Source organism: Sphaeramia orbicularis, chromosome 15 (genome assembly GCF_902148855.1).
Source record: "Sphaeramia orbicularis chromosome 15, fSphaOr1.1, whole genome shotgun sequence".
NCBI lineage: Eukaryota > Metazoa > Chordata > Actinopteri > Kurtiformes > Apogonidae > Sphaeramia > Sphaeramia orbicularis.
This window is the reverse complement of record NC_043971.1, coordinates 48,303,178-48,320,061: the sequence shown is the minus strand read 5'-3', so window position 1 is coordinate 48,320,061 and position 16,884 is coordinate 48,303,178. Positions and strand designations below refer to the sequence as shown.

The 16,884-nt window shown below is 37.7% G+C and overlaps 1 protein-coding gene across 1 annotated transcript in view; it reads left to right on the top strand.

The window, feature by feature from the left end:
- The first annotated feature begins 5,282 nt into the window (after positions 1-5,282).
- The window catches only part of pcca (propionyl-CoA carboxylase subunit alpha), a 35,945-nt gene continuing 24,343 nt past the window's right edge, over positions 5,283-16,884 (top strand). The window contains exons 1-8 of the mRNA XM_030156480.1: positions 5,283-5,357; positions 5,996-6,070; positions 7,565-7,612; positions 8,249-8,317; positions 11,854-11,967; positions 14,139-14,192; positions 14,684-14,815; positions 14,921-14,957. Coding sequence (XP_030012340.1) covers positions 5,304-5,357; positions 5,996-6,070; positions 7,565-7,612; positions 8,249-8,317; positions 11,854-11,967; positions 14,139-14,192; positions 14,684-14,815; positions 14,921-14,957 — 583 coding nt within the window. The 5' untranslated portion in view covers positions 5,283-5,303. The remainder of the gene's footprint in view (positions 5,358-5,995; positions 6,071-7,564; positions 7,613-8,248; positions 8,318-11,853; positions 11,968-14,138; positions 14,193-14,683; positions 14,816-14,920; positions 14,958-16,884) is intronic.

Sequence of the window (16,884 nt, the reverse complement as noted above, 5' to 3'; positions counted from 1 at the left end):
TATATATATATATATATATATACAGTACAGGCCAAAAGTTTGGACACACCTCATTCTTTGCATTTTCTTTATTTTCATGACTATTTACATTGTAGATTCTCACTGAAGGCATCAAAACTATGAATGAACACATGTGGAATTATGTACTTAACAAAAAAGTGTGAAATAACTGAAAACATCTCTTATATTCTAGTTTCTTCAAAGTAGCCACCCTTAGCTCTGATGACTGTTTTGCACACTCTTGGCATTCTCTTGATGAGCTTCAAGAGGTAGTCACCTGAAATGGTTTCCTAACAGTCTTGAAGAAGTTCCCAGAGATGCTTAGCACTTGTTGGTCCTTTTGCCTTCACTCTGCGGTCCAGCTCACCCCAAACCATCTCGACTGGGTTCAGGTCCGGTGACTGTGGAGGCCAGGTCATCTGGCGCAGCACTCCATCACTCTCCTTCTTGGTCAAATATCCCTCACACAGCCTGGAGGTGTGTTTGGGGTCATTGTCCTGTTGAAACATAAATGATGGTCCAACTAAACGCAAACCGGATGGAATGGCATGTCACTTCAGGATGCTGTGGTAGCCATTCTGATTCAGGTTGCCTTCAATCTTGAATAAATCCCCAACAGCGTCACCAGCAAAGCACCCCCACACCATCACACCTCCCCCTCCATGCTTCACGGTGGGAACCAGGCATGTAGCATCCATCCGTTCACCTTTTCTGCGTCGCACAAAGACACGGCGGTTGGATCCAAAGATCTCCAATTTGGACTCATCAGACCAAAGCACAGATTTCCACTGGTCTAATGTCCATTCCTTGGGTTTCTTGGCCCAAATAAATCTCTTCTGTTTGTTGCCTCTCCTGAGCAGTGGTTTCCTAGCAGCTATTTGACCATGAAGGCCTGATTCACGCAGTCTCCTCTTAACAGTTGTTGTAGAGATGTGTCTGCTGCTAGAGCTCTGTGTGGTATTCATCTGGTCTCTAATCTGAGCTGCTGTTAATTTGCGATTTCTGAGGCTGGTGACTCAGATGAACTTATCTTCAGCATCAGAGGTGACTCTTGGTCTTCCTTTCCTGGGGCGGTCCTCATGTGAGCCAGTTTTGTTGGAGCGCTTGATGGTTTTTGCGACTGCACTTGGGGACACATTCAAAGTTTTTGAAATTTTCTAGACTGACTGACCTTCATTTCTTAAAGTAATGATGGCCACTCGTTTGTCTTTACTTAGCTGATTGGTTCTCGCCATAATATGCATTCTAACAGTTGTCCAATAGGGCTGTCAGCTGTGCATCAACCTGACTTCTGCACAACACAACTGATGGTCCCAACCCCATCAATAAGGTAAGAAATTCCACTAAGTAACCCTGACAAGGCACAGCTATGAAGTGAAAACCATTTCAGGTGACTACCTCTTGATGCTCATCAAGAGAATGCCAAGGGTGTGCAAGGCAGTCATCAGAGCTAAGGGTGGCTACTTTGAAGAAACTAGAATATAAGAGATGTTTTCAGTTATTTCACACTTTTTTGTTAAGTACATAATTCCACATGTGTTCATTCATAGTTTTGATGCCTTCAGTGAGAATCTACAATGTAAATAGTCATGAAAATAAAGAAAATGCGAAGAATGAGAAGGTGTGTCCAAACTTTTGGCCTGTACTGTATAAATACATATATATATATATATATATATATATATATATATATATATATATATATATATATATATATATATATACATACATAATATGAGCGCACTTGAAAATCCTCAGCCTGACTTATCAGGTGTGTAGTGCCCCCAGTGGCCTGACTTACCAGTGCATGCCAATGTTTTTGGACAGATGGATGGACGGTTGGACGGACAGACAACCAACTGATGACTATACCCTGTGGCCAGTGTGGCTGAGGGCAACAAACAGAACATTGTCAGTTCTACAACAAATCTACACATTCCTAGAAGTAAAAATGCAAATATAGCATATCTAGGACAGTTTCCTTCTATCAGCTAATGCACCCATTAAAATTGGCATCTTGGCATCAAGTATTTTGTCCAATCTAAGAATTCTGTGTGTCGGTGAATCATAATGAGATACAAATATGTATAACATTGTTTAAAAAAAAAAAAAGAAAAAAAAAGCCTATTGTTGAAGTCACGAGAGAGCAGAGAGATTTATTAAAAACTAATGCGTGCCATTGTACATGATGCATTTGTGAGTAGCTCATGTTAAAATAAAAAGAAAGCCTACATGAACCAGATCAGCTAAATTTACACTGATCCAGCATTTAAACATGTCTATGTTCCGAGAATCTGGTTAAATCTTACTCAAGTCTTGAGAATAAATACATGAATATGACTGAGCTCTAACACAATGATAATCTGTGCTTGGCCAGGAAACTTTGCAGCCCTGAAGGTCAAACTTAAAACAGGTTGTCCCTCACAGTTTGGATGTATATTTAAGATAATAATTTTCTCTAAAATTTTTTGGGTTTGTCCAAAGCACACATTCTGAAAAACATCTTTTATATTTAACCACCAAAAGTAGGTCAAACCCTGACCATCCTTGAAACCTGAACTGGAAAAAAGTTATCCTTTTAAGTGGTCCCTCTAAGTAACGTTCAAACCAATCCTCACCATGATGAGATAACACACGATACGATATGATACAATACGATACAGTACGATAAGACTTTATTGATCCCACCATGGGGAAGTTGCAGTGTTTATAGCAGCAAAAACACAGAAAACAATGTGCAGAAAGACAGGCAGGAACATTCAAGAGTAATATCAAAATATCAAGTTCAGGGTGTCTTTATTAGTCTCCCTTGGGAAAAATTTCTTTTGGACAACAACAATAACAATAACAAAAAATCCAGAATAAAAAATAAAAAAGTGAAATAAAAGTGAAATGCATTATCACATTGGTTAAGAATGAAAGTGCAATATGCAAATTCAGCATTATGTATAAAAATAATAGACCAGAACACACCTCTGTTACAGGCATGGTTATCACAGGGAATCTACTATTTATGTTACTTGTTCAGTACACACATACAAATTATTTACATGTTTATGATATAGTTGCACATGTTGTTGGTATTGATGTGATATGGGAGCTTTACTGTGAAATAATCTGATGGCTATGAGGAGGAATGACCTTCGGTTTTGCTCCATCTCGGTCTACATGCATTCTACAAACTCCACACTGCCTGGAGGAGACCTAGAAATGATCAGAGAATATTACAGAGAATCACAGTTGTTCAAATCTTGATGCCAGGTCTGAACAGAGCCTCTGTCTTTCTGCTGCAGTTCAGCTGGTGCTGAGGTGCAGTATTTGAGGATACCCTCAATGTGCCAGTGGGTATACCTTCTCTAAAACTATGAGATAGTAAAACTGATGGTGCTAACAGTGTATTACAAATTCTCTGACAGTTAGACACCCACATATGACCATTAGTGATGCACGTTCTCTGTTGCCTTGCTTGATGTCAGCAACCAGTTATTTGGTCTTACTGGTACTGAGAGATAGACTGTTGTCTGACAACCACCTCACCAGGCACTGGACCTGCTCTCTGTTTGCAGTAGCGTTATCAGAGCCCATCCCAATCATTCTTTAATCATAGGCATACTTGGTAACACTATTTGGATTGTGGATATGAGCTCTAGTCATAGGTGTCAGAGTCACTTATAGGGAGAATAGTAGTGGGCTTGGAACACAGCCTTGGTGAGGGGGCAGCACTTACCATTGTCCAAGAGCAAGCGAAACAACCCAGATAACTTTCAAGATAGCTGCTATGGAAGAATATTCCCAAATTTCTGTATCCAAAGACACCAATGGATCCATTGTTCACCCATGGGCAAACCTAATTATTATTTATTTATTTATTTATTTATTATTAAATAAATAAACATATTTGTTTGAAGCTGGGAATCAAATTCCTGGGTTGCAAACTCATTTACTTTTGGCTGAAATGCCTCAGTTCAACATTAGTTTTGTGAATTTTCTAATAGAATAACCTGAAACACATGGTTTCCATCACTAAGGGTTCCACTAGAGTCTACGTTCACGCAGAGGTGGCATGCAGCAGCACTCTAAGACGTAATGAGGGTATTTAAAATTAAGGTGTGTCCTACCTGACTATGATTGGGCAGGAATAAAGATTTTCACTAAAACTACTACTAATCCACCACTATGAAGACTGAGACAAACAGATTCTTTCAAAGCATTAAATGCAACAGGACTTTTAAAAATGGCTTAACTTTAAATAAAGAAAACTCTGGTTGGTTAATTTTTCAGAATGAAAAAAGCTCCTCTCTGCTTTGTTCGATACATACCTTGAAGCTGGCCTATTCAGATAAAAACAGCTACATTTTCATGCAAAAGTATAAAAGTGTGTTTCATACTATGATGACATATTTTTATCACCCTTTATGTTTTTCCACTTTTTTTTTTTTTTTTTTTTTTTTAAATATATAGGTAAAAATTCTGAGGCATATGTTATGACATAGGTTTTTCAGTGTTAATATGACATCTGAATATTAAAGCAGCGTATAACTTTCATCACAAATTTTTTTTCAAATTTGTTAAACCCGAGTGATAGCCTAATTCTGACTAATCCATTAGTCTTTTCGTGCTCACGCGCCTGAACGCCTTCCCTCCGGTGAACAACTTGGAAGTTTATTCCATCATAAACACAGTCCACCTTTTTACATAACAAACCAAAACTTCACTCGGGCCTTTTCAGAAATTTTGTAGCGAAGTGCATTGTTGGAGTGGGAATTCCACACAGCAGCAGTTTTGCTGTCTCTTCGCGAATACTGAACTCAAATGTTGCCTTTACCTCCATCCACCGACTATACTCATTCTTTAAAATAACCCTGGTGGACTGTATAATTTTACGTTGTAGTGATGTGGCTCTTTTCTTGCTGAATTTGTGAGAAGCTGCTTTTGCGTCCCACAATGCATTTCGCAACAAAATTTCCGTGTTTATGATGGAGTCATCTTTGAAGTTTTTCACCGTGAGGGATGTGATTCAGGTGTATAAGCACAGAAAGACTAATGGATTAATGATAATTAGGATATCACTCAGGTTTCTCTCTTTTTTTTTTTTTTTTTTTTTTTTTTAAATTTCTGATGAAAGTCATACGCTGCTTTAATATGTAAATACAAAATGCCCAGGTCATTGTTTTGAATGAAGTTGAGGGGAGGAAAAAGAGGAAAAAGGGTGGGAGTGACGCCCCTCTGTCTCCACCAATCCCGTAGATCCAAACGTGAAACGTCATTACGTCAGACGGATTGACCCGAGGAAGTTTGGCAATATGGCGTCGCACGGTTTGTCTCCATCACTGAATAGACTGCTGTTAGCCCTAAAGGTGAGCTAACTTGCGTATTTACAGAGAGGGTTCAGTCATGGGTTTACTACAAAACGTCTAAAGTCACTGGCTTACCTTAGAACCAAACCAGTATAACATCTGGTGTCACATTACATGCTAAATGTCCCGGGTAGAAAAGTCCTAAGCGTTCTTGCATTGAAGGTACTCAACGTATGGAGCTGCTTTATGAGATACTTAGAATCACTGACATTTTCTGATCTCAGGTCACCTGTCGTCTAAAATTGTTTTCTTGTTTGATGCCATCAAGGGACATCGAGGGCAAAAGTTGGAATGTGAAAATTTGGATTCTGTAAGAATAATCCTGTCACTTTGGGACTGTTTCTGTCGGTTTTCCCTTGTGCTTCCACTGTAAACGTGTTACCTTAAAAAAATTTTTTTTTTTACCTTTGGAACAGGGGCTGTGATGGCTGCCTCCTTTTGTATATGTTTAGAATATAAAAAGAGTATTCAGCCGGTTTTTGCTGTAGCATTTACATCGAACATTCAATGCTTAAAGGTCACCTTTAAATGTATATGCTTTTATTTATAAATATATATGCTTATATATAAGCATATACTACATGTATATATTTTCCGTTTTTGTGCTTATGTATATATGTTTTGTATGTATTTTACAGTATGCAACATTCCAGCCTAGATGTTGTGCAGTACACAAGGCTCATTATAGCACAGTCTATAATGGCAATGAAAAGGTAATGAACAAAATTTTCACCAGATAAAGAGAAACACTTCTTGCTGTTCCAGTGTAGCCAGTTCCAGCCATCTTGTTTTAGTTCATAACTCCTTTTTGAAAATATGGTTTCAATGCAGTACTATGTATTCAGTGATTTCCAGTACACTGTGGCTGTAACAATCTCAGTAAATTCAAGTACACTGACAATTTGAAATGATAAATGGCATATCTATTATTATAATTTATTTATTTATTATTTTTACATTATTATAATTTTTACAATGGCAATATCTTGGTAGTTGCCTTGAATAGAAAGAAGTAGTCTAAACTTAGTGTTAATTCATGTTAATTCAATGTTAATCATAAATGTAAAAAACAGGTGAGGACAGGGATGTGTGATGTTTTTTGATTTAGCTTTTTTTAGTCTATTTGAAGAAATTATGCAAGTCAAGAAATTTAGGGATAGAACATATGAAAGGGATTCATGTATGATTTATAATTTGTAGTACAGGGTTTTTATAGTAATGAAAAGCTGGAAAATTATGGAGTTCAAAAATGTCAATTACCACGTGGAGTTTTGGAAACCTAAATATAGCCAGCACATGCAATTTGGAGCATGTGTGATTCAGTTAATATGTCAATAGTTGGTAGTAGTCAGGTAATATGTTATTTTTAATATGTTATTAGGTTTTTTAGTACGGACTGAGATGAAGCCTGAAACGCTGCTTACAGGCTAAGCCAGTGTATTTCAACCTTGAGGTTGGGATCCCATGTAAGGTCGCCTGGAATTTAAATAGGGTCACCTGAAATTTCTAGTAATAAAAAACAAAACAGAACAACAATTTACTAATAAAAAAATATGGTGAGTTGAGAGAGACAATCACAATACATAAAAGACATGATAAACTCTGAAGCTGAAACTGAAGCACAGTGGTACTGTTTATCTTTCAAATGTTCATTGAAGCCAGTTTAAGGTACTGCAGCTCTTTCATAATTCATAGTTTGAGTTTTGTTTGTTCAGTATTAATTTGAAGCCTTGTAAATACAAGCTGGACTGACTGTACATATCCTGACCAAGGATATGTACCTCCATCTGCCTCCATCCATAATAATATACATTATATAGCCTAAGTGTCATCTAAAATTAACATTTATTTGCAACATAGTACAGCAATCTATTACATGATCAAAAACAAATTAATTTTTCACAAAAAAAGTGTCTTCATTTTGAATGTCTGGGGTCGCCACAAATTTGTGATGGTAAAATGGGGTCATGGGTAAAAACGGTTGGGAGTCACTGGGCTAAGCAGTTGAACATACATGTTAGTATAATAATTAAGTTTGGCTATGATATACTTAACTAAATTTTTACATGCACATGGAAACATTTCAAAGTGTGTATGCTCATGCAAACGTACCTCACAGTAATGAAAAAGTTACTGGTAAAAATGTGTGTGTACTTTGTGTAAAGATGGTGATAAACTTGTAATCTTTGTGTTTTGTTTTTCCACAGACCTTTGATAAGATCCTGATTGCAAACAGAGGAGAGATTGCTTGTAGGGTAAGACTTTCAGAATCACATCAAAACATGATCTTTTAAAAGCAGCAGTAGCAATATCATGAAGAAACATGTTTGTTCTTGTATGCCATTTAACCAGCTGGATTTGTTGACTATGTGGCAGTGTCTCCAGTTCTTGAATCCATGGTTTAATTACGTGTTCTAAAATTTTGAATCATTAGGAGTCAGATTTGTTTTAAAAAAAAACTTGTGGTGATTGAATAAAGTGTCAAGGTTTTGTTTCACTTGCAGAGATTTTTAATGAATTTGTGTGACTCCTGGAGTGACTGAATAAAAAAAATGATTTTAATTCTGTTTCTGAGCTTTGCTCTTGCTAATGCTGCTCTGTCTTTCATTCATTCTTGCTGCTCAACAACCACTACTTTCTCAGCTTTTCCAACTGTTTGCATGGTTTTAATCATTAACTCAAAAATCTCACATACATCTTTGAAGTGTGTGTTGTTTATCATGAGGATAAATGGATAATGACACAGTAGATGCTATGTTAATTTTGTTAAAAGTTCAGTAAAATCACATTAAGTCATAACATTGTAACTAATAGTAAATGATGCTGGTAGTGACTTAGGTGGTGAAATACGTAGAAAATAACACTTCTCTTCTACATTGTGTTTCCATCAGGTGATCAAGACATGTAAGAAAATGGGCATCCAGACTGTAGCAGTTCACAGTGATGTGGACTCCAGTGCTGTGAGTCTCTCTCCTAGTTTTGGTTTGATGTTGTGTAAAGCCAGAGATATGATGGATTTGAAAACCCCCTTTGGGCCGTGTGTGATCTAGTATGTTTTTGCAACTGTTTCACTTGTTTTTAATTTATATTTTTGTCATTGTACACTGTACAGTAGCAGTTCAAATATTTAAGTGAACGGATAATCTCACCTCTCTGTTACACAATCCATTGATGTCCCAAGTGATTGACAGACGGCGTTAGAGCCAATCACACATCAATATATACATATCTTCACCTCGTACTTTGTTATTGGATCAGTCCTATGTATATCAACTTGTGCAACATAATTGGTTGAATCCCTTGTCTGTCAACTTTTACCAACCAACAGGTACTTTGGAATCACTAAGACCCGACATATAACAGTTTTATCTGGAGAGGTATGGAGAGAGACAGGAGAGAAATACTGTAAACCTGTCGAAAATACAACGTCACCCTTTGTGTGCAGCTGGCCCAGAATTGTTTCACTGCACGGCATAAATAAAAAAAGGGAAAAAATTAATATGTAAACACTGTAAATAATAATATATAATATAATGCTCCTTTGTCATTTGCACACATGTAATGAATCTTGACATGTAATATGAAGTCATTATTTGGCCTCATTTATCTCACATTTGAGATATCTGGTGAAAGTTGAATGACAGACAACATTTTTGCTCAAAATTAGTATTACAAAATTTAATTTTAACCATATTTTCTACACTTGCCTATTTTATTAATATGTTCCATGCTTTTTACAAGCTAAGACTTTGGTTAACGTATTTCAACACCAGATCACCTGGGGCCTCATGTCCAAAGGGTGTGTACACCCAAAAACGAGGCATACGCCCTTTTCCACGCTCACGTTCAGATGTACAAAGACTGAAATGACTGTGGAAATGTGCAGTTCTCCATGCCAAGTCCATGGCTGGCATACGCACATTTCTAGTGCTTTTGAACTGTTGGCCACACTTAGAGGTGATGCTGGGAAACTGTTAATAATATGAAAAAGGTAATTCCTCAGAGTGATGTGCACATCAGAAATACACAGATGAACAATTAACACACCGGAATGCCATCCTACTGCCAGAGCAGCACATCCCCCACCAGACCAACTCTGGATCCATCAATGCCAATCCTGCCATCTGAACAGGATGTGATTTCAACCACATAAAGAGACAAGGACACAACATTCACTTGTTGATAAATGCATTTAATGTAGTGTTAATGTTTGTAAGAACATTTATAAGTCAGCCAAGGCGCTCATTGACGCTGCCGATTGCCCTCATGATGTCGTCTTGTGACTCGGGGGAGCACTAGTGAGGACACTGCCTTTGGACAGGCATCAGCAGCTGGCTGTGGCAGACCGGAGGAATCCGGTGGTCTGTGACATGAGGCTGGGACAGTATCTCACTGTCTTCTCTTGCCTCATTGTCTTTAGGGAAATGATAATTTGAGTAATTAAACATGAGTCTTTGATTTCCTCTTTGATATCCTGGCATGATTATGCATGAACCTTTATTTTGTTTGGCTGTGATCAGACTATAGTAAGACCCATAGAATGAACAAATGTGTGAGTTACACAAATACAAAATATATATTTATCTTGGAGGTGATCTGAGTCACCCACATGTTCTCAGCTCAAAAAGGCTGAGTTCATCCTCTTCTCTCCTTCCGCCTGTTTTGGCCTCCGCTTCATGTCCACCTTGACGCAATCTAATCATGCAGAGAGTGGAATCCCATAGGGAATCCCACCTGCAGGCCCTGTTTATACTAATTTGCATATTTAAATGGGGCATGGAGAGGGAGGAGTCTGGTACTCCAACTTATGCTGTCAATTCCAAGCTGATTGGGATGTACAAAGGAAATGTACTTGGATTCAGGCGTACGCTCAGTTTTGTACATCAGGGGTTTTTTTGCGTACAGAGTTTTCTGGATTTAAGCATACGGCAGGTTTTAGTATGAAATCCATGCAAGTTTTTGTACATGAGTCCATATGTGTGAAGGTGTGTTTTCACAAGAGTTTTGAACATTTCCAAAAGTCAGAATTCTGATTTTCAGCATTTGGGAGGAATTATCTCTTTCTACAGTGCCCTAGGACAAAAAATAGCCCTCTGTTTACATAAAGCTTAGATTTTGATACACTCCTGATCCAAATTTTAAGACCAGTTGAAAAATTGCAAAAATTCACATTTTGCACAGTTGGATCTTAAGAAGGTTCTAAGTAGAATTTCAAAATGCAAAAAGAAGAAATGGGAATAACACAAAAAAAAATTTGAGGAAGCAATTTATTGAAAACAACAATTAAACTGAAAAAGGCTGTTCATCAGCTGATCAAAATTTTAAGATCACAGCTCAAAAAAACCCAACCCCCCCCTAAAATAGAAATAAAAGTTTCAAAAAAGGATTTAGCAATGAGTAGCTCCATTGTTCTTGTTAATCACTCAAAAAACTCGAACAGACAGAGTGATGTTACTCCCCTTTTCTCAGTCCTTTGTCAGGCGGGTATTGTGAACTGCAGCGTTGTCCTGTTTTTAAACCCAGTCATTACCACAGACCAAGGCCCACAGTCATGAGGGATACCCCCTGCAACATCTTCACATGCCAGCTTTTGGTTGACTCCCCAGCACAACCTGAAGCTATATTGTTCCACTGAATGAAAAAGCACCCCAGATCATGATGGTGCCCCCACCACTGTACCGCCTAGAAAACATCTCCAGTGGGATCTCCTTGTCATGCCAGTAACATTGGAAGCCCTCAGGAACGTCAAGGTTACATTTTTTCTCATGAGAGAATAAAACTTTCTTTCACCTTTCAGTATCCTATGTTTGGTGTCCTCTTGCAAAGTGCAAAAGGGCAATTTTGTGACCCTGAAGGAGACGAGGTCTTTGAACATGTTTTTTGTTCTTCAAGCCCTTCTCTGGCAGATGCCGTCTGATGGTTATTGGGCTGCAGTTGGCACCAGTAACTGCCTTAATGTGGGTCAAGGATTGTCCTGTGTCTTGACGGACAGCCAATCGGATCTTCCGGGTTAGTGCCGGTGAATTTTTCTTGGGTCTACCACTTGACTTTTTTGTTCCATAACCCTCAGGATCTTTGAAGAAACTCAAAATGACTGTCTTACTGCGTCCAACCTCAGCAGCGATGGCGCATTTTGAGATCACAGACACTTTTTGCCTTTGCCATCAGGAGATCATGACAGTGCGAATACCTGACAGAAAATGACATTGAATCCATATTTTTGCACAAATTTTGGCTTTTAAAGGCTGTGGTCTTAAACTTTTGATCAGCTGATGAACAGCCTATTTCAGTTTAATTGTTGTTTTCAATAAATTGCATTTTGAAACTCTTAGAACAGAATAATACTGGTCCCAAATGATGTGAAATGTTTTTTTTTTTCTTTTAATGACTGACTAGTGGCCAGTGCTGTTGTTTTCTGCTCATTCCTCTGCAGTGATGTAACATGAAATACACTCCACAACAACTTGATTAATGAGTTTTTTGTGTGCATTTGCAGGTCCATGTAAAGATGGCTGATGAGGCAGTGTGTGTTGGTCCTGCTCCCACTAGTAAAAGCTACCTGAACATGGACGCCATCATGGATGCCATCAGATCAACTGGAGCACAAGCGGTATGTATATATACAACTTAAATTGACAAGTGTTAAATTCAGTAAATTCTCTGCCATAGAATTATTTAATGCATATTTGAAATTTGGCACCACAACATGTTATTTATTTATTCATTTACTTTAAAAATGTCACTTGCTTTTGAGGTGTGTGTGTGGGGTTTTTGGTTGGTTTTTTTGCATACAGACTGAGGCCATTTTCACACTGTGTTCCCAAGTCTGTATTCAAGTCTGTTGGACCCCTAAGTCCACTTTATTTTATGAGTGTGAATGCAAACATTCCATGTGCAAGTACCAGCTCAGAAGGTAGTCCTGGGTACAGACTGCGTGGACTCCACTATGGTACGTTGCAGTGTGAAAGCGATTCGTGCCCAAGAACAGATGTGACCTAATCACCAATCCAACAGCGGAAGTGACTTAATCACCACAAGACCATAGACGGTGCTCCTGTTGTCTCCTGAAAAAGCCTTGGATCCACGCGACACAGGTTCGCCTTACCGACCGAACCACTCGGTGATATATCAGAGACAACGAAGGTCACTCTTCTTCACTTTGCCTCAAACAGGCTAACAGAAAGAAAAGTATCAGCTGTCTGGCCACCATTGTAGACCAGACAGAACAGTCGCTCGGGTGATGACATAAGGGTTTGTCTTCTTCTGACTTCCACATTTGTTGGGTAGCGACAGAATTCCTTCCACACCGCCACCTACTGTTTCAGCCCTGTAACACCCACTTGTACTCGGGCACAGGCCACCGTATGTACTTGTGAATGCAACATCTGCGGGAAAGGTGTGAGTGTATCGAGGTATGGTGAAGATCTGGATACCCGGTGTGAAAACAGCCTAAATGTGCAAAGAACAAATGGACAAAATGACCTGATAAGGAGACCAAATCATTCCTTTTTCTGCAGGGAAAAAATGGCCATAAGCCATCTGAAACAGTAATGAAAAACGGAATGTGCTGCTTCTTCTACACTGTTTATTAAAGACATGAATAACACACCCTACAGCACCACTTGCTGGTGACTGAATACAGCATCGTTTATTTCCTCCAAAGCAGTTTATGGAAACATATTTTTCTTTTTTTTTTTTTTTTTTTTTTCAAAATTCACTTGATTTTATGTAAAAACAGCTATTGACTCATATTTGATACATATGCGCATTAAGATAGCTCAGAAAGTTTCACAAATTTTGATCTTTTTAGACTGATGTGACACTAAGAATTGAATTAGATCTGGATTTAGTTCGAGACAGTGTCAGAGGCCTGACTCAGTTGAGTTGTTTGAAAACATCACATTTCCTGTGACTTACGCTGTTCTCGCTGTCATGATAAAAAGTACATCCAACTTGCTTATGAATGAAAAGATCAGATTTGGATAAATTTTTCTTGCAATGTTGAATATGACCTTTAAAAGCTTTTGGTGACGTGTTTGGGTTTAGTTGGACAACAAACTGAAGAGCGATCTCACATCAAAGTTTTCAGAAAAAACAAGTATAGGTTCGAAAATACCTTAAAAGTATTGTGTACTGCTATCTCACAGCAAATACTGTATAATGTATATGATAATATTAGTGTCCTGGACATAGCGCTAAACTAAACCGTATTGCATATATTTTATCAGACACTAAAAAATTCCTTTCATGTTAACACAAAAGTTTAATGCCTATGGAATAAAACTCATTAGTGTGCAGTACACAAGTATGTCATCTATATGCAATATGTCAGGAATGGTTTGACAGAATGGAACATTTTCCACTTGGAATTAGGGAGGATCTGAAAAAATTTTGGTTGGCTAAGGTTGTTGTGATCTAAAGTCTGTCCATTCTTATGAGTGCAGTATCTCAGGAATGCAGATATTTCATCAAATTTGGCCTGAGGTCAAGTCATGGCCAAAAAAAACATGTGCTACTTGTCTGATGAAACTGACATTTCTTGCTTTATGAAGTTGCTGTGTGTAAATATGCCAAAACAACCGAAAAGTAATTAAAAAAAATTTCTACCATAATATGCAATTATGCAATGTGCCAAGGTATAAGCATTGGTACCAGTATTGCAAATGTTTGAACCATATGTAGTCCTAAGTAATACTGAGTGTTAATAATCACTGTTAGTTCTTGTAATTTCAAAACTATACCTTTGAAAGTATCCAAATTAACTTATTCTGTTCCTTAAAGGTTCATCCTGGCTATGGGTTTCTCTCTGAAAACAAAGAGTTTGCAAAGCGGCTTGTAAGTAATGCTCATAATTTGTGTACAGATGTACTGTCATTTCTTACTATGATTGATTGAAGTTACATTACATGTCTGTTCTGTTTGGAACCTGATCTTCTCTCATTACCCTGAGCTAACGTACTAATGAATAACAATGAATGAATTAGCTCTCTTAGCAGTTTTAGTATTTGTGTGTTTATCTGTATAGCGTTAAAGCCACAGAAGTACTGCAAAATGGTTATAACACACATAGTGGAACTGTATTTCTACAGTATCATGGATTGTAATATGTTATGATCTCTGTTGCTCAAAGTTTATTGATAGTTGTTAGACCGCAGTTACAATGCAGTACAATATTGTTTGAGCATTATGGGGGAAAAAGGAGGACATGCAAACGAGGCTTCCTATGTTATGAGGCTAATGGAACTAGTTTTATAGTTATGCTGTGTTACCATACATTACTATACATTTATTCTAAACTTCATGGTATTGTCATTGTTTGTTGTTAGGCAGCAGAAGGAGTGACATTTATTGGTCCGGACACTCATGCTATCCAGGCAATGGGAGATAAAATTGAGAGCAAGCTAATTGCTAAGGCTGCAAAGGTCAACACTATTCCAGGGTTTGATGGAGTTGTCAAGGTATGTGCACTCTGCAAGCAAAACAAAAAAGGAACTCTACGGAAAAATATGGATGCTAATGTTTGTATTGGTTGATGAATAACCATAGACCCCTTTGTGTCTCAGACTGCTGAGGAAGCTGTGAAGATCGCACAGGACATTGGTAAGTCATCATTTCTACACCTTGTTTGTGTGTACAGTGTGTGTTGATGTCCTTGCACACCAAATCTGTATTTTTCAGATGCATCTTTCAGGAAAATCATGAAATACGTATGAATATTGAATCTGATTAATCTGTGAATTATCCATTTTAGGTATGAAAATATTTAATACAAGACTTCAAAATATTCAATACAGTTCTCTGCATTTTATTTTCTAACAGCATTTAACCTACTTTGTGCATATATAAATGTCCTTTGTCTGTATTATATGTGATTTATATACAAATAGATTCCATATACTATGTTTAAATACTAGTATTATGTTTATGTAGAAGTCTAGCGTCCTGTCACCTCATCTTCCATGTGCTTCCTATTTTTTATTAGAGCTGCAGTTATCAATTATTTTGTAATCGATTAATCTATCGATTATTTTCATCAATTTGATTACATAATTATTTGAAAAGGTGGAAAAAATAGTTTAAAAAAAGTCATGTTTGAAAATGACAGCTTGTCCTTTTTTTCCAGAACCAGCTGAAACGACAACCACAAAAAGTATAAAAGTAATAGGATATAGAAAAAATATCTGTAGAAATAACAACAGTATAAAAGTATTTATAAAATATCTATAGATATAAACAACAAACAAGACAAATGGCATCTACAAACAATATGTGTACTGCAGTCTTCAACATATTTTGATCCGACTTACTAACAACTGAACATGGAACTAACATAGAAGTAAAAAAATAGACTAATATTTTTAATATTTGTGTGAAAGCTTCAAAGTTTAAAGGAGTAAGTGATGGTTCCAATGTAGAAAAGTGAGCATATAGATATTTTCTGCCTTTTTGTCCTCGTCTCTTCTGAGCTACGTGTTGATTGTGTTGATCCTGGCGTCATGTGTGTCACAATAAGCATCCGTGTTCATATTCTGGGTTGTTAGTGGCTATTTCTCCTGTCATATCACCATCATCATAAATTTTAATTTAGTGTATTTATTTTGAAATGCTTCTTCTTCAGTGCATCTTGCTAATATGTTCATCTGAGTTATGCCTCAGGTGAAAAGAGCTTTGCTGGTTTTACAAGGGAAGTTTCTTTTCACTTGATGCTTCTCACAGGCCAAATACACCTTGTGGAGTGAGTATCATGATTGGTTTCAATCAATTAATCAACCAAATTTTGTTAATATACCGCCAAATCATAACAAAAGTTATCTCATGACACTTTACATGTAGAGCTGGTCCAAACCAGACTCTTAAGCCAAATTTACAGAAACCCAACAGAATCCAGGAGCAAACACTTGTGACTGGTGGCAGTGGCGAGGAAAAACTTCCTTTTAACAGGCAGAAACCTCGAGCAGACACTGACTCCTGGAGGATGGGTGTCTACCTTGACCAGTTGGGGTTAAACACAGAGAGAGAGAAGAGAGACTGGGGAGAAGCGGAGAAGCAGGGGGAGACACATGGGTGCAATGAATGCACAGCAAACTGAACTTGAACTGCAAAAAAGTAGATCAGCTGGTGCTAGTATAATTACCAATAACCAGAACAAATGTCCATAACTGTTAATACTACTACTACAAGTACAAGTATTAACAGTGGATATACTACTACTCCAGTAGTTAGCACAAATGATAGAAACCTCTACCAGCCATGTAATTATATAATAAACACTGTCACAACTATATGGATAAGTAAGTGATGACAAAGGCAGGAGAGAGGCAGGACCACAGCAGCAGGTCCAGAGATGAATGGAAAACCTGTGATGATCCTGGAAAAACCTGTGAGGTGATAAAGCACAGAGACTCCAGGGAAGAAGTCAAGACAATAACATGTATTTGCTGGGGCGTAAATAGAAGAGAAGAGGAGGAGCAGAGAGGAGGACAGAGAGGAGGAAGAGCAGAGAAGAGCTCAGTGTATCCAGATGAGT